The sequence below is a fragment of the Pseudochaenichthys georgianus genome, chromosome 8 (genome assembly GCF_902827115.2).
Source record: "Pseudochaenichthys georgianus chromosome 8, fPseGeo1.2, whole genome shotgun sequence".
NCBI classification, from domain to species: Eukaryota; Metazoa; Chordata; class Actinopteri; order Perciformes; family Channichthyidae; genus Pseudochaenichthys; species Pseudochaenichthys georgianus.
This window is the reverse complement of record NC_047510.2, coordinates 22,429,521-22,456,954: the sequence shown is the minus strand read 5'-3', so window position 1 is coordinate 22,456,954 and position 27,434 is coordinate 22,429,521. Positions and strand designations below refer to the sequence as shown.

Below are 27,434 nucleotides of genomic sequence, written 5' to 3'. Positions count from 1 at the left end.
CTGAGCTGGCAGACTCTGGGCTGGTCCTGACGGGCTGGCTGGGCTCCGGGCGGATGGCTGTGCGCTTCAGACGGTCTTGGGGGAGACTACCACCAACACTCAGCGTCTCCTGGAGTGCTTAGAGACAATTACAATTAAAATAAAACGCAGAAGAGACGCGAGGATAACTGCGAGGAAAGGACAGGCACATTATAGCCCCACCTCGACATCTGGAAAAGCACCGAAGAAGGAGACGATCCTCCCCCTTTACCCCATACCCCGTCGCCAACCCGCCCTACCCTACCCACCACTTCGTGCCATCCCTCTGGTCTGATCTGCCCTCCCACCCCGCCAGGAGGACCACGTCCATCCACAGGAACCCCCCACTTGACCAGCGTTGCCATCAAGCGATGCGCTTTGAATTTAAGAAGAAATCCCCTATCCGTTTTTGATGCACAACACAACCAGTGGCTTCATTTTTTTTTTCCTCAGCGGGAAGACTTAAGGTTACGGATTGGGCTGTTTACACTTTTTGACGGGTTTCCAGTGGCTTGATAACATGAAGAATAGATCATTCCACGGCAACAGACAAGACTGTCATTCCATATATTAGTCTGTATTTCAACAACCAGCTGTCACATACGCTGCGTTTGAGCTTATGTATATTTTTTCCCCATGCTTAAAAATCTAACCTGACAATGGTCTTGGAACGGATCGCCTCTACAGAAACCTAGACATATTTTTTCAAGACGTATCAGCTCTATAATTTCGTGTTTACCGAAGGAAAAAGCGACACATTGACGAGGAGTCATTTGACACCGACGCTGCCATAGGACTTTGCGTGCGAAGTTTGCACCGGGAAGAGGGGGGCCAAGTCGGAGATATCTCGGGCATTTCCACGGTATTTTCACTGTAAGGTAAGCAAGGAGCGTACCCTATAATGCATGTCAGTCCTTTATGTCGTTTCTTTTGTCATGTGTGTCCACGTTGCTCTGAGTGCGCAGCTACAATGTGAAAAATTGCACGAGTTCAAACAGGGTAGTGACCTATTTTCAGAGACTCTCCAGCGGTGCGCCCATATCCTGCAGCCTGTACTCCCCACACTGTCATATTCAAGGCCGTCGGTGGACGTGTCTTTACCTGCGTTTGTTAGCACTTCACTGTCAGTACCTACATCCACAAGGTACCGAACACTCTTTGGCGTGTCTGCATCCCCTCTTGAACTAGCATCCCCTTTTCTCAACCCTGAGACATTTCCAGGGAATCACAAATCCTGTCCTATAGGGGCGTTCATCACAGCCGAGCCAGCTGTTGTGCAAGATGCAGGCTTCCACTGAGCTCTGTGATGTTCTGTCACAACATCTGATAAAGAGTTCAACGTCTACACACTGCTGACATTCACTTAAAAACAGTGGAGTATTGATAAATAAAACTGTGACCCCCACATCAGGGTAAACGCCCACAAAAAATGTGCTAAATATCAGATGTCTTCATATTATCCTCACAAAGATTACATATTAGTATTTCATGTCACCACGTTGTACATGACAAAGTGTGCTTAGATTTTTATTTGTATGTATTTCTAAATGACCACAGTTTACCATGAGTTTTCTTTATGCTCCATAACCACTTGTTGGTGTTATGAACATACCAAGTAATGACTGAAACTAGTAAACATTTAAATTTTCAATCTTAACATTTTTGTTAGTTAGTTGAGGCCAAGCATGTAGTGCAGGGGGCAAGAATGAGCACAGGCACAGAGGCCTAGATAAAGAGCTATTTTCCTCCAATTAAGCAATTCCACTGTCCCTAAGCCTAATTGTGTTCACACTGGGACTGGGTTTGGGATGGACCTTCTCCCCATTGGCTGCCTCCCATGGGCCCATTGTTCCAGAAGATGTCAGGGCAGAGAGCCCGGCCCTGCCAAGGCAGACCTAACAAGCCCTTTGCTGGAGTGGAATAAGGCCTGATCATTATAAAGCGTTAGGCCACAATGCAGATCGAGGCACACTCAGGGGGCTGCAGTTATATTTTGGATCAGAGTATGATGGCTGTTTATTTCCAAGGTGACTGTAGGGGATTGTATGAACCATATGACGTGGAGCTGCATGAGAGAAACTGTCACACAGATATATGAGACTGGAGGAGGTCTGGCTATGGGCCCACTAGACCTCTCTCCAAGTATAGCGAGGGAGGCCGCACATGCTTTATGCAGAGGAAGAACTTTGATTTCCCTCTTCCAGGTCCTGCTGCTATTTAATCCACAACCCCCCACTGAACTGTGACCACAGGTGCTCTTCGTGTCCAGAGCCTGCTCATTGCATTGTTTATCCAATCAGCTGATGATCAGTTCAGCTGCAGGTCAGCCTAACATCAATCTGACAGAAAAACTGGGGCCAGACGGAGAGGCATCCATCACTAACGGCACACTGGTTGTTCAAGCAAGACTTCTCTTACACAGCACTTAGTCACTGCAGAGAAAAAGGCTCTCAGCACCACCATAAAGCCAGATATCCGCTGGGGTCCAGCTGTGCATCCCTGTGGTGGCATTCCACACTCTCAGGATGTGTGCATGTGTTTGTGTATGCAGACTTTTTTTGCTGTACATTTTCTTGTCCTGACTGCATGCTTGGCCAGATGTAGATACTTGGACAGCTGCTGCGTGCAACAGCTTGCACTGAGTTTTGGTCAGAGTTTGACACCAATTTGCTTCGACCTTTGCAATTACAACGCTTGAAGATAAACCATTCAGGCTTTCCACCATGCCTGTCTCTAAAATTAAATAAGAGGTGTGGTTGTCACTTCACCAATTTTCCTGTGCTTTAAGATTTCGTCCCACATCACGAGTGTGTGACATCATAGCTCTGAGGTCCCAAACTGTGGGGGTTAGGCAGCTGCTTTATGGTGGAAAAGGTGGACCCTAATGACATATTCCTGCGTCAAAGAACAACCACGAGGCATGTGGTAGAAGGATGGTGGGAACCCACAATGCACTTGTACTTATTGCCTTAAACCAGGCTAATAAAAGTGTACTGCATTGAATGTAAAAAGAAACAAGTTCAGTTGATTCTTCCATTGTGAGTAAGGCAAAGTAACTCTCATCCGAACAGTTTTGTTTTTTCACAGTGTTGTCAACCTGTTGTGAGGCCACTAAAATATGTTTGCGACTGAAGTAAAAAAAACTCTGATGACTGCTACCAATAATATAATATAAGTGGTACAAACTACAGTGGGAGAGCCAGTGGGAGTGTTTGAATTGATATCACAGTGGGGTTTCATAGCTGCTGGGGATTATGGTCAAGCTGAAAGGCAACTCAGCAGCAGGGAAGGGAGGATTATAGTGGGCGGTGAATCAGGCGGCATGCAGGGAGAACAAGGCACCTGATACACGCTTGCATTTATCTTCACAGGGATAAGCGGCACTTTATTTGAGATCGCCACGACACATTTATGTCCTCTCTGTGGTAACGAAAATGTGTTAGCGATCAGATTTATAATAAGACAATGGTGTTATTCATCCATAAGTGTGCTGGACAGATGAAATGTGACTAGTGTCATATATAATAAGTCCCAGTTCTTGACCTTTGTTTAGGCTGAGAATGTCAGAGGAGATGCTTGATGTAGCCAGAGGAAGCTTCAGTGAAATGAACTACTTGGACTTGGATCTCCATTGTTATATTGTCATATTTAAATTAAGTGTATTTATAACCTTATATACACATATATTTACAGAAAAACATACCAACTAAAAAAACAAGGGAGTGTAGACCCCCTTGGCGGAGGTCTACACTCTTCAATGCCCTTCTAGTCACTGAGATTATTATTGACCCCTTTACTTTGTAGATCATTTGGAGTTTTTGAAAATGAAAAACTGATATCGACTGTACAGTATGGATTTGATATGTGCCACAAGGCTGAAATCCTCAATTGGACTCTTTAAAATCGAAGTTAAAGCGAAGCTGAATCAATAGCTGAACTCAAGTTAAACTGGTAAATGACAGGGATTTGCTCTCTTGGCTCTCATATAATTACAGCCCAGTTCTGTCCATTTTTCCACAATATCTTATCGCTAATCATTGCCATGTGTGCAGCAGTGGAGGTGACACATTCATTCTTTGCAGTGCTGCAGTGTGATGTGTCTATATGGGGTGACAGCCAGACTGGAGGACCCATACATTAAGAATAGACAGCGGATACAGAGCTTGACTCACACTAACTTGCAAACTGAAGGAGACCAGCGCATACCGCTTTGCTCCCTGGCTGGCTGGGCTCACGGAGCATGCATTTTTCTCCAGTTAAACTGTAACCACTAATCACCTCTCGGCCTCACTGTTTCCTCCTGGAGCAGGCCATTCCTGGGTCCCCAGGGTGGGTTTAAATGCCCCTTCTGGCACAATTTGGTCTATCCTTTTCAAAATCACCTGTGTGGGACATCCCAAAAGAGCAGAGACTCTTGCTCTTTCTGCGCGGATCTGCCACGGGGAAGTTTAGGGGTCAGTTCCTCTGTTGCAAGTCTGCAGACCTGCATTTCCAAAATAAACACAGACAACTCAGTGCCTCACTCCAGTTACCCCGCCCTACCTCTTCTCATTCTCCTTAATGCTCCTTCTGCGCTCCCTGCTCAGTGTTTCTATCGTGAGAGAATTTCAGCTTGTAGAGCGTTTCAGACAAAACGCAGACCATGTCTGGGGCAAGACACATTTGATGAGGAAAAGTAAAAGAAAGAATACAGGAGTAACGCCAGGACTCCTAAGAATAACAGCAATCTAAAGGAGCTGCTAAGGGTTGGAGGGAACAGAGGAAAAAACTATTTTTACAAAGACCATCTACCAATATACCTGAAATGTAACTTCTGGTTGATATTAAACCTATATCCAGCTGGAGCTTTTTGATATCTGGGAGCTGAGTTCAAGAAGCTGAGTTGTACAGTAATATGCTCACAGCAATGCAGTTTAAGTGGAGACACAGCTGGTTTGTATTATTATTTACTTGCTTGGCCAACACCCTGAATTCTCCAGTTTACTCTCGAACAGCAGTTCAGTTTGACTGAGGTATGTGTGTGTGTTTGCTTGTTTGAAGAGAAAAAGAAAGGGAGGAGCCGGACAAGAGGGGCTCTGCCTGTAAGACGGCTGAGGAACAACATGCTGGGCAGGGAGAGACGGGATTGATGGTGTTTTTTAAAGAAGGGGATGAGAGGTGAGGCATTTCTGAGACTCCAATGAGGCTCTCAAGTCTGGGCATATCCAGTCCTGTCAGCTAGCTTCCAGACTTTGCTCCCTTCACCCCCCCTCCTCCCTCCATCCACGACTCCCTGGGACTCCATCTCCTCCTTGCTTGTAACTTTGCTTCGGCTCCCTCTTTTCCTTGGTCCCTCCCTCGCATTATCGTCTCCCACTTTCCATGAGCCCCCGGCTTCATAAGTGACGCTTGCATTATATAAGACATTCTCCATCTTATACATGCAATAAAGGAGAGAGAGAGAGAGGGAGAGAAAAAAAGTTTGGCCTGTAAGTGTTTACCTTGGTGTGGAGATGTTGCCAGCACTAATTTAATTCATATGTACCGTGGCTGTTTCTGTTCTTATGAGGGGGGCCTTACATTATTTGGAAATGTTTGAAAGTTAGATATAGTGAAAAGAATACTTATTCTAACCTCAGATACTTTGTTTTTGTTTGGTTGTTAATGGTTAATAATTCACTATCAGTGGCCATCTTGAATAATCGCTGTCTTAACACATCCTGTCTTTCTTTTTTTACTCAACTGATTTCTTCTAAATGCCCTTGCTCCTTGTTTGCTCAGGTCTCAATAAATGGTGCCGTTAGTCATGGTGAGCAGGGCTATTCCTTAATTGATTCTAAATGTCAGCATTGATTCGGTACAGAAGAGTGTGTAAGAGCACGAGTATCGCCCTGACCTTCAACACTAATTGAGATCCTCTCTTAGGCTCATTCTTTCCAATGCTGCCGATATACTAACAGAATGCATTCGTCCACGGCACATGTATTAGCCCTTGCTGTGAGTTTCGCCAAATCAAAAGAGGAATGAGATCCAAATCTTTGGGAAGCTTGTTTCCAACAGATCGCGCACATGCCAGCAAATCTAAATCAAGAGTTTAGTGCTACTCCATTTTACAGCATTATGCTCAATTCTGTCTGTCGCCATCTCACTCGCCCTCCATCTGTCCCTTTGCATCTGTCTCTCTGCTCTCTTTTTCCCTGTTTCTCCCTCTTGGATGGAGCCGCAGAAGATAAAAGCTGTAGGGTGGAGCCTGTCACTTAGCTGAGCTAGAACACAGACATACAGAGAAAAACGGAAAGGGAGGGAGATAAAGGGAGAATAGAGAAAAGACTGTCATATTGACCTTGTCTTAATGCCAGCCTTGGTGGGAGGGGACACAGCGCGGAGAGTTACTCAGAGAAAGCAGGCGCTCCATGTGAGGAGGGAGAACACAGTTAAGTTGGCACAGCCTCACAAGGAAAAGACAACACAAGCCTTGTGTGTACATATATCCGTGAGATCACTGGCGAGGGAGGCAGAAAGGCTGTGATGAAGGTATAGCAGACAGTATGGGGGGCACGCCCAAATTTAAAGAAGCAGGAGCTCACGCTACAGTGTGTATTTCCCCAACACACACACATGCAAACACACATCACGTCACTTTGTCTGTTAATTGCTCTCCTCTGTTTTGTATTCCTACCTCTTCCTGTTTTCTTCCCCTTTCAAAATGCTTTGGTTTTGGAATCGGAGCCCCTGCCCTGTCCCTTCTCTTTGTACATAAACACTCTAATGCACACATATATAAACTCACATCCTAACAAACACACACCGACAAAGAAACTCCCAGTCCAAAGCACATCTGGCTCTGCATGCCCCCCCATCACCACCCCTACCCCTTCTTGGCTTTCTCCTGTGCAGCGGGGCTGGTGCACAGGTGTCCCCCAGCCTTCTCCAAGGACAGGGAGTGGCCGTCCAGAAAGTCTGGGACAAAGAAGTAGCAAAGTTACGACACCGTAGACGTGTCAGATTGGCTCAGCAACACCACACAGCGATAGAGAGCGCAACCAGCACCCCACCCCATGCTGCCCCAAGCCTGCCGGAGGCCGCGTTGCATAAAGCTGTTGTTGGGATCATGTTACCATGGCCCTTGAATGAGAAGACTTGCTTCCCAGGGAGTTCACTATGTGCTGTTGGCTTATTGAGTTGCAAGCAAATTTAAGTGGCTGGGGTCATTGTGTACAGGAAAAAGGGGTTTGTTTCTCATGCGTGTGGTGCCATAATATTCACGTCCAGGAAATGACTGTGAGACAGGCGCACCCCTCCCAAAGCTGGAGCGGTACCACAGCGCTCTGAACTGGTCTGAACTCCACAACACCGCCAGCATGCTGTGCACTAGTGTGTGTGTGTGTTATGCATCTGTATGGTTGTAAAAAAGGGTTCTGCATACGTGTTTATGTGTGCATATACTGAATGCCTCCATACCTCTTTAGCTGATCCTTGGCTTGAGATTGTCACTGAGGATAGACCACAATGTCCAAGCAACTGGTGCTGAAATATACCCCGGTGTTATTGTACCAAAGTTTCCATACAATGTCCTCCCTATTAATCTGCCCTTAGCGTGCTGTTAACTGTGTGCGAGAGAAGGGTATAGAAAGAAAGAAAGATTTCTGGACCTCTTCCCGCTCCCTCCTACTCATGGCTTAGAACTGAGGTTGGGTTTTCACCAGTGAGGGAATAGAACAGACATCTCCTGTTGAGTTCAACCGCAGCTGCTTTGTACTCTGTTATGTTTTGAAGGGAGCTTGAAGCTGTGGTTGTTATTAAGTGATATACTTTTCTACATCTTCAAGTTTGGGGATGCACACCTGTGTGTTTTGTTTTTTGGGCTGAAGCCCTTTCTTGAAAGGCTTAAACCCTGCTCTGGGATTCAGGGAGTGGCCTCTTGTTTGTGTGTGTGCTGAGGGAACCTGGTATTTTAAAGATTTAGGCAGGTGCCAGAACTTTGCATTCCTTACCTGACCTTGTGCTCATTTCTGCTGCCTTTACGGGAGGTCTGCCTCTACAAAGCCTGGAAACCAGGGACGTGTGTTTGTGTGGGAGTGAGTGAGTGAGTGGTGTGTATGCATAGATCTCTTCACAAAAGCATAGCAAAGGTTTCAGCTTTAATCTTGGCCCTTTAAAATGCAATAACCTCACTCTCCATTCATGATTAAGTGCGCTTTGTTTGATAAGATCAGCCTTTGCATGCATGCATCTCTACAGGGCTGAGCATATCACTGCATATCCATTATAACTCAGAGTGGTAATACATACGGTCTTGCATTGCCCCAGCAAAGATATATGTTGTGTGATAAAAGTATAGATCTCAAGTGATAAAGGTCAAATTCCAAATAAATATTACTTGAATCTCATACTGCCAGCTTAGGTGTTAGAATAATGCTAATGTTGGTCTGAGTCAGCTGGAATGACAGCATTTGGTGTGGGAGTAGCAGAGAACCGTCACATCCCAAACACAGACCCTATCCAGCAGACACAGCTGGTTAGTGGGCTGATCTAAGGCGGAACGAGCTGTTGTGCTTTACAATCTTCCAGAACAAATCCATTCAAAAGTTCCTTCGGTACCTTAAATAAAACAAAGGACTCAAAATAACCTCCACGCACCCCCACTACACGCACATCAAACAAAAACAACATGTTTACCCCAAGTTAAGTTTTGGATATGCACCAACTGTTAAACAGAGCTGTTAACTTTTATCGCTGTGCTTTACCCCTACATTACCTACCACTAGCCTCAGACAGTTTTTCCTCCTTCTCTCATTGGCTTCATTTCTTCTTTTCTTCTCCCCCCCCCCCCCCCCCCACCTCTTTTCTTTCCTCTCCTGTTGCTTTCCTACTGAGCGTGTTGTGGTGACGCCCCTGCTTTGGCTAGCGAGCCGACTCCAGACCCTGTGATTGCGCGCAGGAGTCGGAGGATTGCATCACTGCCTGTGGGGAGAAGCCACAGGAATGGACTGAAAATGGGGGGAGAAAAGTAGAGCGAGAGAGAGGTTGATGAAGGAGAGGAAGAGGAGCGAGCAAGGAAAGGACGATGGGGACATAGCCTGAGGAAGTGAGGAGGAAGTCGACAGGGAATTGGGGAGATCATGCAAGTTTTTGTTTACTTGGAAGTATGGGAGAGGAAGATGAGAGGAGTGAGATTTGGAGGGAATGCATTCAGAGGCCCAGCAGAGTTAGTGGGAGGTCTCCTTCCACACATACTTCTCTCCTCTTCTTCTCTTCCTTCCTCTTCTCCTCTCACGGATGGTGGTCGGCCTCCTGCTGTGTTCATTGGTTCCCCGCCGCCCTTTGCTGCGCTATGAGAGTGCTATGTTGTGAAATGCCCCACGTTATTGTAAGATTAGTCACCAGTTTTCAAAGCCTACAGTACCGTTGTGCGAAGTGCCTTAAGCATTAGTGTTGGGCTGGTTTAATGCTCAAACTCGGAGTCATCGTCCGCTGGAGGATTATCTGTTTATCACTGATTGCTGTCCTGATGCTACAGTATAGATTTAAATTGTTTTAGTTGATTAAAAAGGTATGGATCTGAATTTTAGTGGGAGTAGGTGGAAGAAAACTTACCATGAATTGAAACACATGTTGCTACACGTGACCCCTCAATCACATTCTGTTAATGTCATATAGCAGCAACTAGGGAATCTAATAAATGGGCTGCGGCTTGGGGGAAGTTTCCTAGTCTCGTGCCAATGTGCAGCTACTCTTTCCCCTTATACCTGCCTCTTTTTACATTTGTTCTAGCAAAATAGTCGTTTTTTTGCTTTAATTGCTACATCGATGTTCTAATTTTGAAATACTCAAATGAATGAAAGGATGGCAATCTAGATCTTTTAGTCTCAAAAGTCAAATTGGATAAAGGCAAGCATTATTATATTTATCTGATAATGCATGCTTCTCTTGAAATTCATCCGTCATCCTTTCGATCCGTGCCACTCAGAGTCAAGTCAGGTCACTGTGTTGTGCGATAATCCCGGGTTGAGCTGGTCACAAGGCTTACTGACACAAAGTGAAACCTCAGTCAGATGGCTGTTTATAGATAATGCACGGCCTACTCTTACAATATGGTGGACTAAGTGCACCAGCACACCCCTTGCCGCTGCCTCCGCTCATCAGAAGCCAACCTCCTATCCATCCCCACCCGCATCAAGCACCGGACCTGGGGGGACAGAGCCTTCTCCGTCGCTGCCCCCTCCCTCTGGAACTCACTCCCACAACCCATCAGAGACTGCACTGACCTCACCACCTTCAAAAAACGTACAAAAACTCACCTCTTCAATCTGGCTTTTAATGTGTGATTGTTTTTGTATTATTTGACTTTAACTTTAACTATATATTTATTTGTTGTTCCTTTATTTTATTTTATCTTCACTAAATCTGTAAAGCGTCTTTGAGCACCTGTAAAAGCGCTAACAAATTAAATCTATTATTATTATTATGAAGTGAAATTGCTGTCCTGTTGAAAGACCTCCCTGGATGCAGTTAAGATGCGCCCACTCACACTATCCAGCTAATGGTATATTCAGCCCACACAGCCATTAATATGAAACCTCAGACCAAAATCAACGAAGCTGTCAGTGGCTTTTATTTTTGCAGTGTTTCTTCACAAGATCTGCGTGTTGTCTGGGTAAAAAGCAAGTATGAATGTAGATCTATATATCTGTAAGATCTTAATACCACAATACTAAAAAATAATTCATAAATAGAGGCCAGCAATTATTCTCATATTGATTTAATGATTGCTTTGTCCATCCATCCATCTTCTCCCGCTTATCCGTGGTCGGGTTGCGGGGGTAGCAGTTCCAGATTGCTTGTCATTTAAATAAATGATTACATTACATTACATGTCGTTTGCTTTTATCCAAAGCGACTTACATACTCAATACTGTGGACAATCCCCACAGGAGCTATTTGGGGAGAAGTGTCTTGCCCCAATTATCTATCACATCAGACAATTGTAAAATATGTCTGTATCAGATTAATTTAAATGTATCTATGAACTGATCAATTCATCCACCAGGTGTTTCAGCTCAAGCTATATGGCATGACGACTCTTATATTGAAACATGCCATAGTGGTATGCTGAAATGTCTTAGTATTTAGATTTTTTAGAATCATCATAATCCAGTATGGGCGTACAGTACACAAAGATACCTTTTACTGTGTCTAATGTCAGGCTGTTCGTACCAAAGTTTGCATCCTAACAGAAGTGTTAGTGTTCAACCACAAAGATATGTTGCGCTAAGCGCGTGCTCTGCCTTTCTCATGTAGCAGTCTCCTTTGACAACAAACCGCAAGTGCGTCCCGCCCTCCTCCCTCCCTCCCCCCTCCTGGCACCTTCCCTCCCTGCCTGCCCTCTGCCTGGAATTCCTCAGTGTCTGAACGCTCTGGCTGCAGGCCATCGGTAGCTCGCTGAGAAGCTTCCTGTTGCTTTCTCTCCCTCCTTCAATCCGTCTATCCCTTACTTTTTTCTTTCCTTCCTTCCATCCCTTTCTCCAGTCTCTTGTGTTGTGATATTTCCCTTCATCTTCTCCTTCACATCGTTATAACTTGGTTTTGTATGCTTACACTCTGTAATTGGATAGATTCCTATTCTCCTCTTAAAACCCCAAAAGAACAATCTTTTGCTTATTTCTCTCTCTGAGTTTAAACATGAACACATGTGTCATTCAGTCTCTGTACAGCAGACGTTGACGTGTGCTCAAAGTATTTTCTTTTTCTTCAATAGCCCTTCCCCAGCAGCGGCTCCATGCATGCTGCCATTACATAATCAGTTGTACGATCGTGTGTGCTTTTTTTGCAACATGGGCAAGCAGAACAGGGCCACGTTTAGATTGACACTCGCTTTATTATTTAGGAAATAATTAGGCAACGAAAATACCATTAAAGACAGGTAGGAGTGTTAGGTAAGATAACAAGGAGATGAGAATTGGAAGAGAAGAACAAACTGAAAGAGGAAACGGAGCGGTGAACTTGAGAGAAAAACAAAAGTAAAGAATATAGCGAGAGAGAAAAAGAGGGAATGAGAGGCCCAGAGGAGGAGGAGTGGAAACTGAGGTTTCCTGTCTGAGGAGGACGGAGGCAAGAAAAAAGACATCTCTCAGCTGTGTATGTTTACGTGTTGAGTTATCCATCAGGGTTGGAGGGTGGAGGGCGTTTGCGAGGGCTGTGGCTCAAATGTGTGTGTGTCAGCGGAGGTGGGGTCACTCATGGCTCTTACGTCAAGAAACATCAGCAATGACAGAAGAGGGAGTGAAGGAGTGACCCGGTGTGGGCCTGTTTTCTTCAGTCTCAAACTACTAATAACTGGATATGAACCTGTCTCAGCTTAGCCTGTATGTTAGGCTGTGTGAACTCTTCTGTGACTAATATTGCCTGAAATTGATATGAGTCTGTGTAAATGTTAAGTATTGTTAATGTAAACCTTTCTCCTTAGCCCCAGTTAAAGATGTGAAACCCAAAAGTCAGGGGTCAGAGTTCACACCACACCCACGCCTCAATCAGTAACCTTTGACCCTTTCCTCCACACCTGGTGGATGGAAAACCAGCAGGTCTAGACATGAGCTATTCTACAAGCACAGGTCTTTGCACATCACTGCTTAACCACGGAATTACAAAACCAATGGAGCACATTTACTAAACAGAGATGTTTACCTTTAGTTTATTCATATTTGGTCACCTTTTCAATCAAGTTTCCGCCCCCGAAACATGAGTAAAGATAATGATTGGTTTGCAGTTCCTCACCAGTATCATAAGGTTTTAGTAACCCTGTAATAACTCTTAAGGTAAAAGTATTTTTTTTATCTTATGCTGTTATCTCAGTTTTATAATTGGTCTTAAAATGATTAGTTTGGCGGTGGATATGTATCGGTAATGTCAAGCTTACGGTCCAGAAAAGAGAGACTCTATTACAGAATGGTCGAACATATATGATTACAGACACAACAGCCATAAAGTCGAAACACCGGCTACTAAGGACGAGACCAAAACTAACTAGTCAACCCTAGTCTTTAGACAATTATTGTTGAAAGGTTTTTAATCACAAAAACCAATGGGACTAAAAAGCACCTGCTATGCAGCCACTGCTAGTCACCCACGGAAGTGAATCAAATCCTATAACTAACACACACATAGAAACACATAAATGTAGAGAGCACGGAGCAAACCCATCGGACAAACCTAACTAGAGTAAGAGGCTTCAAACAAAGGCTTAACTAAACGCGTCACCTTAAAGGCTTCACATTGGAACATCACTGAGCACCACGTTAACTGCTCTCTCACCGCTGTCTTATCAACGACTTCGACTTACAAAACCAACACGTGTGATATTCAGCAGAGTCAAGCATCTTGATTTGATCAGAACCAAACTGGCCAGGCCAAGTAGACATACAGGATAGATTGTCACAGTATACTCACTAATGTTCAACATATCCAGAGCCTGAAGAGGTTATTGAGTTTAATTACAGCAAGATATGCAGGAACTGGTACTTTCTGCAAGTTAAGTTGAACTGTAGGATGGTCATTAAGGGTTTTATATAAACATGTTAAAGCCCTTCACACGTACAATTACATCGGTAACACAAGTGGTTAGACGCTCCCAGCAGGTTTTCCTCTCTCTTCACGTTCTGTGTGTGTTTGTGTGAAAATGAAAAGAGAGCAAAGAGCCTCAGGGAGAGATGGCTTACCTCCTACAGACCACCTCCCAGGGCCACAGCGGGAGGCAGATTAAGTTACAGCCAATCTCAGAGGGGGGGCACACAAATTGTACGCACGCACATGCACACATATACACACACTCTACTCTCTTAAACCCTTTATAGGAAATAAAATATTACACAATATGATTTTATACCCTGTAACATAATCATCTTATACTGGTTATGCTCTCTGATGCTTTTTGTTGGCTCTCGATGCTGCACCATCAGATGGAGCAGACTGAGCCGATATGCGATCCTGTTCAGATCAGGCTGAAGATCAATCGGTCGCAGCAGGGGTGAAAGGTCAGCTCTGATCCATGTGAGCCTAGCCTGGGAGCGTTGAGGTGTTGAAACACATAGCCATCCTTTGACCTGATGCCCCAACGTGCTAACTCACCCATTGGCTAACTCCCACACCCTTCAACCTCAACCCATGTTCACCCCCCGAACACACACACCTCTTCAAAGGGCGATTTCCTTATGCAGTGGGTGGATGTGGGAGTCGGGTGGGATGGGGTTATGCAGGGGAATAGGTGACAGAGGTTGCTAAAGAGGACACACACAAACCTCTCTTTCAGGACTCCTCTTCCTCCACCACTTCCTCCTCCCTTCATCCTCACCCTTGTATATCCTCGCTGTGGCCCCTTTGGTCATCCCTTCTCTCCGCTGTAGCCCGTGTTTACTCTGCGAGAGAGAGAGGGCCCAGAGAAGGGACAATGCCGCCTTTCAGAGAGACTGTCGACCCCACGGCTGAGCAAGGAAGTCTGCATGGGGGCCAGCCAACACCCCTTTCACAAACTTCACAGCCATCCGCCACTGAGCTTTACACACACACTCACATATCACGCTAACGCCATACTCCTGCCTTCACTGTATCATTCTTTCTCTTGGTTGCACTTTCTCTTTGTCTCACATTTCCCACAAACCCCAGCGTCAGTGACTGTGGCTCACGTAACTAGAGTCCAAGAACCACATGCTGTGAGTCACTTCCCAGCCAGTCTACATTTTCTCCACTAAAAAATTAGGAAGGGGGGTGGGGGGTACGGCAGTGGGGACTGATTCACCAGAAGCTGCACTGGCCCGACTTGACTTCACTGGGAGAACATAAGTGCGGTATGGCCTGCGGGTAATGTAGATATCTTATGACTTTCTTAATGAACTAATTGTCTTAAGGTGTGTCCAAATCCCAAAAATACTTAGTTTATTGTCCTATAACAAAAAAAAAGGCATTTTTACTTCAAAAGGTTTTACATAGAAAAACAGTTCCTGATACATTTTCTGTCAAATAGGCTAATGGATTAATTGAATCTTTTCATTTGTAATAGGTTAAAGTGAGCAGTTAGTAGAAATATAATGTAAGCTCATTTAGTAAAATTATGGAAATATTGAATACTCATCATGACAGAAACACGCATGACACACACATACTTGGAATTAAAAGGAAAAAGGATTTAACAGCATGGCAGCATTGTCATTTCTCCTTCTGAATCATACCAACACTGCTTTTCATTATGTTCGCGGAAGGACACATTGTTAATAAATTGTCTATACAGTCCATTATGGAGGTTAAGTAATGGTTTGCACGCGAAGCAGCTGCCTGAGAAGAGCTTTTGTGTGTGTAGACCCCTGTAGCGTTTCACAGTGAGAGCTGTGCGATCACATGATTTGAGGTGCCAGAGTAATATTTCTATCCTAGTTGTATGGATCCAACATTTCCATATCTGTTTTTTAGTGTATTTTATAGTAAAATATGATGGAAGCCAGCTTTCTGTTTGTCTCCGCAGCTGATAGGATTTATAGAAAGGTTAAGCTGACTCTCGGTCCGTGCCTCAGGGTAAGGGATTTTGCTCGATTAAAGTGGATGACAGACGATTTTCTGCTACTTTAGCCAAACAATAAAGCCAAAAGTCTTGGCAGGCTTTGTGGTAGGAGTTACAGTAAATTAGTCACACCCACCCAATCCAGAGAGAGAAACAGAAATGTGGTATTAACCGCAGCTTGTACTAAATTAGGTTCATATCCGCTTTGACAGAGCCTCAACTGTTTATTTTCATAGCTAATGGCAGAATTTGCCCACACAAAAAACGTCTATGGTCAAAATGATCATTAGAGCAACCACCAACAATATTCCTTTATCATTACACAACTGACCTGGGTTTAACTGATGGAAACAATCCATTTAGCATGCGCCAGGGTTATGATGGATACATTTTGTAAAAGAAGGATGATGGAGACATTATTAGACAGGGGTGCATCTGGTCCTTACTGTAACAGTTACATGTCAAATTATATAAACAATAAGTCAATTCTCAATAAATAATAAAAAAAATGTCTCTCTTTATAACCTAATACCAGGTCTTGTCATTTTGTAAAAGTGGCCCCCATGCAGAGCCTGTTGCCTTCTCTTGAATCCATGCTCCTCTCTGTACTTATATCCCTACTTAGAGCAATTTCAATTGTTGAACCCGAAGACAAGATCAAGATGGACCAGGTATCATGTGCTTGCAAGTGCAGTCTATATTAAGATAAAAACCGATAATATGTTTATCTATACGCATGTGAGAACCATGAATGAGTACTGTATATATACAGTATGCAGAAAGACCTCACTGATAATGGCATAATGCTCCTCTGTGTGAATGTTCATACAGTATGTTCTTCTGTTTGCATCCGTACGTGTGTGTATCATCATCCTCTTATCTATGGCTGAATGAGTCTTTACACCCCCTCTGGATGTATGTGCATGTATGTGTGTGTGTGTGTGTGTGTGTGTGTGTGTGTGTGTGTGTGTGTGTGTGTGTGTGTGTGTGTGTGTGTGTGTGTGTGTGTGAGCTTGTGTGAGCTTGTGGCTGTCCCTCGTTGGGCTGGTGAACCTGGTGACCTCTCTTCTCCGTGCCTCCCAGACACAAGAGCTTCTCATGTGGCCCCTGGCCAGTCGCTCTCAAAGCCCACCATTCACTACCTCCAACCGTGGCTTCTGTGAGTGTGTGTCGGCATGTGTTTGAGGGAGAGCGAGGAAGAAGGGGGGGAATTTGTTGAAATTATAGTTTGATTAATTACTTGTGTGTGTGTGCTTCTGTAAGTATGACTATGTGTGTGTGTGTCTACATTCAACATGCACACAGGGAGCTCTTCTACATGAATTTGAACAGAAATATAGGACACCCTGCAATTGTGTGTGTGTGTGTGTGTGTGTGTGTGTGTGTGTGTGTGTGTGTGTGTGTGTGTGTGTGTGTGTGTGTGTGTGTGTGTGTGTGTGTGTGTGTATATGTGTGTGAGCCTGGTGAGAAGGAGCAGTGAACCCTAACACATTGTTGTGGAAAGCTCGTCATTAAACCAGCAGAACTGCACTCGCACCGCCTGTATGTGTTAAGCAGCACATGCTGGATTAGGGAACAGTCAGCATTTGTTTAAAGGAGACATGTCATGCTTTTCGGGTTATTACCCGTCCCCTTGTGTGTTATGAAGGTTTTTATGCATGTAAGCGGTGTGCAGAGTCAAAACCCTCAAAGTACACCCTGTAGCAAGTAAAACTCTAAAACAGAAAATTCCTCCCCAAAACGTCTCGTTGGTGAAACGTCATTGTCCATTTTTTACTTCCTGGGTGCTGTGTCGTAGAAGCACCCAGTAGCCACGCCCAGAACTATGACGCGATACGGTCATGCGGTACCCGGAACCAAATGGGCCAATCCGTGGAGCCGTTACGTTACGTCCACGGAGCTGTTACGTTAAGCCCCCGCTGATTGGTCCAAATTGACCAATCCACGGACTTCCTCACACACTCAGTGCAGGCAGCTCTGCTGATTTCTCCTCCCTGGCTGCAGGCTGATAACAGACAGTTGGGATCGCGGCGAAATTCTCTCTGCAGACCCATTCTCACAGCGTTTATCAACCTTTTTCTTACTCAATATCAAGCCACACTTATTGTTTTTACTTCGGCTGTGACTTTGTGTGTGCTCAGGGTGAGTTTGGCTGTGTTTCGCTAAACAAGGAAATCACACCTCCACGGAGCTCAGCGCGATTCACAACGTCCCGACTGGTCCCGACCAATCGGAGCACACTGGGCTCACAGGGAGGGGGGGGGCAAGAGCTGCAGCGAGCCGTTTAGTGGAGAAAGTGAATACTGCTGAATACACATACTTTACAGAGATGCTGTATGCGAAACCAATGTGAGTTTGGAAAATTGCACAGTATTTTTCTATTTTAGTAGACCTCAACAATGGAATTATGATCAGTGGAAATGGCCATGACACCTCTCCTTTAAGTTGAAAGGATCTGGAATCTCTGTCTTTCAAAGAATTGTATTTCTTCAAGAGGTTTTTCTGTATATTATTACCATTTATTATTGTTTCTGTTGCTTCAAATATGATTTCAATTGACTTGCTGCAACAAACAATTGTTTTCTTTATTAGTTAATCTGCCAATCATTTTCTAGATTATTATGTCATTACTGATCTCAGAAATGTCAGATAATGGTTAAAATAGTATAATAAATAAAATAGTAATGGTGTTGTTTTGACATTCAAATCCATACTAGGTGTTCATGAATAACTACTTAATTGTTTAACCAATTATCAACAATGACGATTATATATATATTTAAAAAAATATTATTATAAACTCTCCTCAACTGCCCTGACTAATAGGGTTCATCTACGTGTTTGGTTGAGTAGGAGTTTGCTAAATTCCTTGCATGGCCCAACACGGGGATGCTGGTTCAGTCTAGTGGCAGAGAGAGGAAGAACACAGCTTCACCTCAACATGACAGCTAGATGGAGCGCCCTGCCCACATCCCTCAGGCCGGGTCCAGAGGTCAGTGTGTTTAGAGGAGGGAGGAGGTCCAGCTGGACTCGTAGCCCCGGGGGGCTGCCGGTGGGTCTCAAAGGTCCATGGGGTCTTAAGGTGCACACTGTGGGGGCTTGAGTGGGGGCAATGTGACAGGGTGCAATGGCCGGTGACTGGCCAAGGGGTGGGGTTAAGCAGGGCTGGCGGTGAGGGTGACCATCTGGATTGGATTGTAGAAATTCCTCAGGAAGAGTGCGCGAGTAAAGGTCAGCATGGAAGAAGAGGAGGGGGTCTCTCGGATGTCAATGTGTGTGTGTTTATTTTCCTTGGGCTCACTCAGTGTTTCAGTTTACGATTGTGGTCAGTTTACCATTGTTGGAGAGAATTTGTGGAATGTGAGATGCTTTCAACAACATTCACGTGGGAAATATTGCAGGTGGGGGAATCTGACTGTCACTGTTTCACATCGGAATGCAGCATTTCATTGTATGTGTGGCTATATGAAAACCAAGCTGTCCCTCATTGGCCCCGTCTGTGTGACTGTTTGTGCAGGTGGGAGGTCAGCGGGTTGTGGTCATGCTGTCCCTGGACGAGCCCCTGGACCTGAAGCTCCCTCGGCGGATAAATGGGCGGGACAGAGGGGCCCGTTCACCACCCCACTCTCTGCTGCACCCCAAGAGAGCTCGTCAGCTCCGCATGGCAGATGATGGAACCGCAGTCATAGAGCCTGCTTCACCAGGATCTCCACACTCAGGTCGGTAACAACTCAACAACGCATAACACACTAAATTGTACAAAAAACCCCAGAAATGTCAACCTCATGTTTATGGGAAAGTCACAGGATCACTGAAGTAACTCAGATTCATCCTCTGAGGACTATGAATATCTGTACAAAAATGTACAATTCATCTAACAGCCAAAGCGGATGCATGCTGCAAAGAGTCCCCATACCAGATCCCCCAGGTGAAAGGTTATCTTAACAGGTGTGTTTTTTTTTCTTTCAGGTGTGCAGGTGGTCCCTCATGATCGGACAGACACCCCCACCCCCCCTGCTGTGGACCTGAGCATGTCACCCTCCTGCCGCCACACCCCCAGCTCTCCAGAAATGACCAACGGCAACTACTTCCCCTCAGGGGTGAGTCTGAAACTTAAAGACAAACGCACACAGACCTATGAAACCCCTTAAGCCCTGACCAGCTTTAGTTCTGCCCTCCACTACGTCCATTGTTTCCCTGGTCTTTGCTCACCTCTGAAATAATAAACATCGTCTTTCAATGCAGTCGTGAACGGCTAACACTTCCCTGTCTACAGCGGAGAGGGACTCAGCCTGTTGGGGTCAGCAAGTCAGGAACAACAATGGGTTGTGTCACACTCTCTCGATAAGGGAATAAGGCTATGCAAGGGGTGGGAGGCCTGTGTGGCAATGAGTGTGCGTGTGTGTGTGTGTGTGTGTGTGTGTGTGTGTGTGTGTGTGTGTGTGCATGTGAGAGAGAAGGGAGAAGAAGCTCAAACACCTCTTGTGTCCCTAACAAGTACCTCAACTTGCACTCAATGGCCCCACTGGCATGACATGTTAGTGCCTGTGTGTGTGTGTGTGTGTGTGTGTGTGTGTGTGTGTGTGTGTGTGTGTGTGTGTGTGTGTGTGTGTGTGTGTGTGTGTGTGTGTATGTGTGTGTATGTGTATAATCCAATTTAAGAGAAGGTACAGCCATGCAGACCTCACGCCACCTAATTCAATTCCCTCCCAATTGAGTTGAGATGAGCTGGCTGGGACCATTCAGCCGACCCACGTCCCCCTGAGTCCTAGAAAGCCCCCCTACCCCACTGTTAAACAACCTCATGCTTTACTTATCTCCAGGGGACATTATAGGATGCTTTCCGTCCCTCCTTACTCTCTCATACAGGCTTCTTATAGAGGAACAGCTGCACAGACTCATACTCACATGTTCTCTCCCCTACAGCATCCCACAAAGCAGCGCACATAGTTGTGCATGCAGAGGCAGAGCTCAGAGCAGGGAATTTGCCTCATTTTATGAAATGTGTCACATACGCATTTCTGACATAGCTGAAGATAAGATCCGATTAGACAACCACAGGATTGGGATCCATTTGCACCCTTATTCTCTCTGTGCTTCCCCTACTCTTGGACTCATGTGTCCTGTATTCAAAATGTCCCTTTTTAAGACTCTGTTTTCTTGAGCCTAATTACTCAGTGTGAGAGTGTGTGTGTGTGTGTGTGTGTGTGTGTGTGTGTGTGTGTGTGTGTGTGTGTGTGTGTGTGTGTGTGCGTGCGTGTGTGTGTGTGTGTGTGTGTGGACTAGCATTACTATACTTGTGGGGACCTAAATCTGTTTACATAGTCACGTGTGGGGACTCGCCTCCCTTATGGGGACAAATTGGAGGTCCCCATGAGGGGAATCATTCATTTTAGGGTGAAGACTTGGTTAGGTTTAGGATTAGGGTTAGGGTAAGGTTAAGGTTAAGGGTTAGGGTTAGGCATGTGTTGGTTATGGTTAAGGTTAGGATAAGTCTCCAGGAAATGCATGTAAGTCAATGTAATGTCCCCTGAAGTGATGTATACATGGTGTGTGTGTGTGTGTGTGTGTGTGTGTGTGTGTGTGTGTGTGTGTGTGTGTGTGTGTGTGTGTGTGTGTGTGTGTGTGTGTGTGTATGTGTGCGTGTGCGTGTGTGTGCGTATGCGGGTGCATTAGCGTGTTGAGCCAGAGCAGAGCTCAGGGTTGTAGGGGGGTCTTTTAAAACGCAGCGGGTGACTACCAGAGTGAACATTTGAGTGAAGAGATGAGATGCAATGTGGACAGTCCGCATCAGAGCTCACACAGCCGACTAAACAGGAGATGTTTACCTTTAGAGTTATGATTGTGAGCATCGTGACTTTGTATTCTACTTTGAGAGCTCAAATATTACCCCTTTTTTTTTTTTTTTTAACTAAAGCTAAACTTTTTCTGTTTGTTTACTAGAATTCTCACATGTCACAGGCCTTTCAGTTCTTCATGCCAATTGGAGCTGGGGGGGGACTTCACCTGCCGTCCTCCATGTTTATCAGCCAGACAAACGACAAGAGAGCGTCTCCTGACCTCTCAGCAGACGAACAACTGGCCTGCCACTGGAAGAAGGTAAGATCGAGAAAGAAGAAGAAAACCCATTCATGGTCAGCCCAATATCCCTTTATCATAACAATTCCATTGAAATGTTTTTACTTCTCTAGTGCCATCTGCTCTTCGACTCCCTGCAAGACCTGGTTGACCATGTAAACGACTTCCATGTCAAGCCCGAGAAGGATTCTGGGTACTGCTGCCACTGGGAGGGCTGTGCTCGCAAGGGGAGGGGTTTCAATGCACGGTGAGGAAATCAGACACTTGGGTCATTTATTATCAATGAAGATTTCAATATTTCAAGACACTTATTTTTGTGTTGCTGCAGGTACAAGATGCTCATCCACATCCGCACACACACTAATGAGAAGCCCCATCGCTGTCCCACCTGCAACAAGAGCTTCTCCCGCCTGGAGAACCTGAAGATACACAATCGGTCACACACAGGTCAGTGGTAGAGCCGCACACACACGATAAGTCAAAGCCAAAATCAATATGTTTTCCTAAAGCGGCAACAGATAAGTCCTAGTGGTATTCTTTTGATGCCACTATCTTAATCACATATTTGTTTTGCTTTCTGTTTTGCTTCAAAGCTACCATCATCACTGCATTTGTTTACAAACTTCACAGTGGAGTAATTTACATATCATGTTTTCTGTCCGCAAGAAACAAAAGGAAGCAAGAAACTTAAAGAAACCAAATTTGAACTAGAAAACCACATTTCAGTGCTTTGATAGAGAAGCAATATTTATAATAAGCATAAATATATTTATTTTACTAACTGATCTAGATCAGTATAAATAACTTGTTTTTCCCCATTCTACCTCTTCACGTTCTTTGCCTCCGACTCACCTGGGCTCTTTTGCCAGGTAGAGTTTCCACAGTTTACCATTATAGTGTGCAATAACATTCACTTTATAAAGATAAATCAATTGAAAAAGTTATCTTTTGCCACTTTTATTTTGTAGAGTAAAAGTGAAAGAATGAATTTATGAATTCTCAACATCTGAATCACCCCCCCCCCCTACAGGTGAAAAACCCTACATCTGTCCTTATGAGGGTTGCAACAAGCGCTACTCCAACTCCAGCGACCGCTTCAAGCACACACGCACACACTATGTGGACAAGCCCTACTACTGCAAGATGGTGGGCTGCCTGAAGCGCTACACAGACCCCAGCTCACTCCGCAAGCACATCAAGGCCCATGGTCATTATGTAGCCCAGGACCAGGGCTCCCCAGGTGGGGTGGGCTCCCTGCTGAGGGGGAGTCAAAGTGGAATGCTTTCTGGCGAAGGGCGGAGGGATTCCGAGCTGTCTTTTGTGAGTGCAGCCCACATTATCATCCCAGGGGCAGCGGCTGCTTTCCTGGGAGGCCATGCTCTGCAGGGTCTGGGGGGGGGGCTAGCCATGTCCTCCCTCAGTTCTCGGCCCCTGGACCTTAGCGCACTGGGCTGCCCCGGCTCCTCTCCAGGCACCTCCATTCTGTTCAACGGCTCCCATCTGGGCCTCAGCAAATCTCATCTGCTCTCCACAGCGTTCTCCTCTTCGTCCCTGGGCTTGTCTATGATGCCAATGCTGGGGGCCTCGTCTGAGCGAAGGGCCCTGAGCCAACAGGCCAAGAGGGGACGGGGGGAGGAGGCTGAGAACGAGGTGACTGGTGGGGTCCTCAACCTCTCCACGGGATCCCATGATTCTCTGTCCTGGGTGGTCATCCCCCCAGGCACCGTGGTGCTGAAGCCAGCTGTGGTCAACTGATACACACACGCACACACACATTCCAGAAGAGCTCAGGGGGGTGGGATGGGAGGGTGAACGCCACAGTGAGGGTACAGGCGGTCAAAGGTGACAGGGATTGGCTTGCACAATCATATCCAATGCATTTCAGTGAGGTTGGAAGAGGAGAAAGCTATAGAGATACTCATCAAATCCTCAATCAGCAGAACATAACACTGCACCTCATAAATAACAAGTATACAACGCAAGCCTCTTGTTTTGATGGGAAAATAAACTTGGGGCCCAAGAACTCTGTTCAGGAACATGTATGGCTCTGTATTTCTATCACAAGGCCTGACAATGGGCTCCTCTTAGCCCTCTTATTTTATACTTTCTGCATTCCTATTTCCTGAATGTGACAGTCTTAGTGCTCTGTGTTCTTAAAAAGGTCCTGATTCATTCATATGTATTTATATGGCTGTACTTGATCGACAGTGTGCCTCCAGTCTAGCAGTGAGATGGATACACCATACAACTGAATGATGCACTCACAGTTAGACAAACGTGCACTTAGGACGATTCTTCACAGTTGATTTTTAAGTATTGACCTATTTTTCACAGGCTTGCTGTGATTAATATGATTCAGACAGGCTTGCCAAACCAAAGCAAGTGAACTCAAACAGTCTTGGATTTGTAGTTTCAGCTCAATTAAAGACAGCACTTAATAGTGTCACCTGGTAATAGTATTGAAACCTCAAATCTGCTGCTAAGCTTTCAGCTCCTCCAGTGTAACGTATACTGGGAGAGAGCACTAATGACAATCTATCCCCAGTTTGGGGAGGGTGACCAACATGGACCAGCCGAGTCCAGGTGTACCGACTAGGGGCTTCTACGACATAGAGCCACAGAGGACTTAACACAGACAAATGGTGTTGCATCACCTGACAATGACCAAGTGAAATTCAAGACACTGGTGTGTCTGGCTCCTCCTTCTGTTAGGACACGATACGCAACATCCCGCTTTCCATTTACAGAGCTATTCCTGTTTTTACTTCTAGATTGTCCAGCTGCTTTCCCGTAATTGAATCAACACGGCCAGATTGTGTATGAAAGGGCCAGTGTGGCGATAAACACTAGTGTCTTGTTTTGCTTAAAAGTGACTCGACCTAAAACCAGCTGTGAAAAACAGGTGGTTGCCAATTTAAAAGCCCAACTTGTTGGTTGACGTTGTGCCAAAAATACCTGGAGAGGGGGAAAGGGATTCTACGTATTGTGCCAGAGAAGGGGGTGTGATGCACTCAATGCCACATACAGCTTGACTGACTAGGAAGCCACACTATTGCAAACTGCCTCATATACTCTGCCCAAAGCGGCATAAAAACAAGACTAATTCGATGTTTGGGAAAAACTTTTCTCACGGTTCGATTAAGCAGTCAACACGCACTTACCACACACAATATTCCTTACCTGTTTATGAAATGTTACTGCCAATTCATGGTTCTTTAAAAGCTAGTTTGCTCTTTTTCAATTTGTCTACAAGGGTCAATTCTGCTGTGGAGTCTTTCCAGGCTTTTGATCCTCAGTGTTTATGCATGTAGGATGTGGAATCCACAGGGTGGAGGCAGGGGAGCAGGAGAGGATCATCACAACACAAGGAACATTCCCTCAAGAGACTGTCACACCCTCCTCTCTCCTTCCCCGTCTCCATCACTGCTTATGTTGGTGGTTTTACTTTTCGATCGCCCATTCCTACAAGTAATCCGTTATTGCTGTTTTACATTGTTGTCATTCTACACTTTTTGTTTGGTTATGTTCCGACGAGACATTTTTTTCTGATGTTGAACTTGCTTCTTGTGTTGTGTGACAGCTGCTCTGCGCTCAGCTTTCTGCTGCCAAGTGTTGAAGGGTGGAGGAGAGGACATGAGGAGAGGTTAGGGATTTCTTCTAAAGCAGTGGTTACCAATCCGGAGGGATTTAGGATCAATCTGGATCAGATGATGACCACATCGGCTGGCTTGGCTTTAGTAGTAACTGTTAGTCTTGTTTCCTGTGAAATACTAATCATGGCTTGCTATTCAGGAAAGATAACAAAAAATGTGAAATAGAGAAAATAACTCACAACCATATCCAAACTGAGGCCATTATTAGGAGTCATACATCCAGATAGTGTTCCTTTGTTTTAAGGAATCACAAGTCAAAGAGGTTGGAAACCACTGCTCTAGGGGTAAAATATAGTAGACCAAATAATATCACATTCCTCCATGACAATCACATTAGAGTACAGGGGATGACTTGGATTACTTAGATAGGGACCAAATATATGTCTGTATGAAGTGTCCTAACAACATTATCTGCTGGGCTGAATTAGATAACCATGCTTCCTTTGTTCTGACTTTTAATTTTCCACTGTTAGATAAAAGGAAACCATAGAGAATTAACATCCAACAGCGAAATGGCGGGCAGTGCTGGGAAAGCGTGAGAGCAAAGAGAGACAGGATTGGCTGAATGAATGGACAAGGGAAAGCGAGAGATGAGGGAAGGGACTGAGTGCCAGCGGAAGAAAAGAGGCAGAGGATACTTTGCTGTGCAGCCGCCCTCCATCTGGCCACCTAGCAAGCAAACGGCCCTCTCAGCTCTGAAGTCACTGGCTGTGCTGTGCCCAATGTGGCAGAGACTCACAGGCATACCAGCCCGTAGAAAACTAGGCCACTGAACTCTTTCTGACCTCTGGGTTTTTTCTTTTTTTATAGATTAAAACCCAAACACTCAACTCCCCCACCTCCCGGCCACAAAGCATTTTAGCAGAGATGAGGAAAACAGGCAGACTAACAAGCTGCATTCACAGTAAACAAAAACAAATATAACCCCTCGCTATCTGAGGACAAGCTCTGTGTTGACCCTCCCACAGGCCTGCGCGGATTCACAAACATACCTATGTTTCTGCCTCAGTAATTCTTAGTCATCTTTATCTCAGACAGCCCCTCCACTCTATCACACACACACACACACACACACACACACACACACACACACACACACACACACACACACACACACACACACACACACACACACACACACACACACACACACACACACACACACACACACACACAGGCTTCAGGCTGGGCACTGAAGTGAATCTCTCGTTGCGAGTGGACAATCCTGTCATGTGATGTCATCAGAAACAGGTGTTAAGTAGGCTAGACATGGTTTCCGTGGCAACAGTGAAACCCACAGATGCAGCAGCTCTCCTCCTCCCTCCCTGTCTCTCCTCTGCAGGTCGAAGCCGGGGACAGAGAGAAAGAGGCGGCAGAAAGCTGAATAATTTGACACGGATCCTTTCAGGGTCCACATTTTTTTTCAATATCAAATAAGCTGTATGATCCATTAACCCTTTGAGCTCAGTCTGTATGAACTGCACTTTTGTTCCCCTCATTTGTAAAGACGGGGATGTTGTTACATCCTTTCTCAGTGTACAGCGTAATTCATTATTCTTTTGGAAACCAAGAATAATTGTAAAAATCATCCACAGTTGTCACAATGTCTGAATTTGATGTATTTTTTTTTGTTCATGGTATAAAAGTGGTACTCACCCCTGGAGATTTTAAAGTAACCCTCACTTACTGCTATCAAGAGTGGAAGGGAAAACCAGGGCACACAATTTGCATTAGCTAGCTGATTCAGTGTCATTGTAAAGGGGTGCCATTGACTGAAGTGCCACAGAGTTGCACAAAGGGTTAATGATAAGACTAAGGCCACGCAAGGCCTGTTCCAAGTTATGTTTTTTGCACATTTGTGAGATATGTCAGTATTTTAATTTTTCCAAGTGCCTTTTTATTATAGGTAAGATATAGAAGTTATACACTATATGAAAAATGATTATATGAAAATATATTTTCCTGGCATCATGTTCTGTGGTTGAACATGAAGAATTTTAGAGTTGTAAAAGTCTCCAATTGGTACAACATAGCAGTGTTCTCCTGTTTTAGAGGAATTTTATTACGATATTGATAATAATGTCAATGAAAAGAAAATGTTTAATAAAGTTGTATTTGATACAAGTTGTGTATTCATTTCTGTTCCAAATATACAAAAA

The 27,434-nt window shown here is 45.0% G+C and overlaps 1 protein-coding gene across 2 annotated transcripts; it reads left to right on the top strand.

Annotated features, from left to right (window-relative positions):
• Positions 1-27,379, top strand: glis2b (GLIS family zinc finger 2b). 2 transcript variants are annotated; one of them, XM_034088362.2, is made up of 7 exons: positions 1-896; positions 19,062-19,263; positions 19,514-19,644; positions 21,506-21,643; positions 21,736-21,869; positions 21,951-22,069; positions 22,653-27,379. In XM_034088362.2, exons 2-7 carry the CDS (start codon positions 19,086-19,088, stop codon positions 23,375-23,377), a joined length of 1,425 nt encoding a protein of 474 aa, XP_033944253.1. In that variant the 5' UTR covers positions 1-896; positions 19,062-19,085; the 3' UTR covers positions 23,378-27,379. The 2 variants fall into 2 exon arrangements, with proteins under 2 accessions (XP_033944253.1, XP_033944252.1); XM_034088361.2 differs by having other exon boundaries at positions 21,488-21,643.
• Positions 27,380-27,434: the final 55 nt, after the last annotated feature.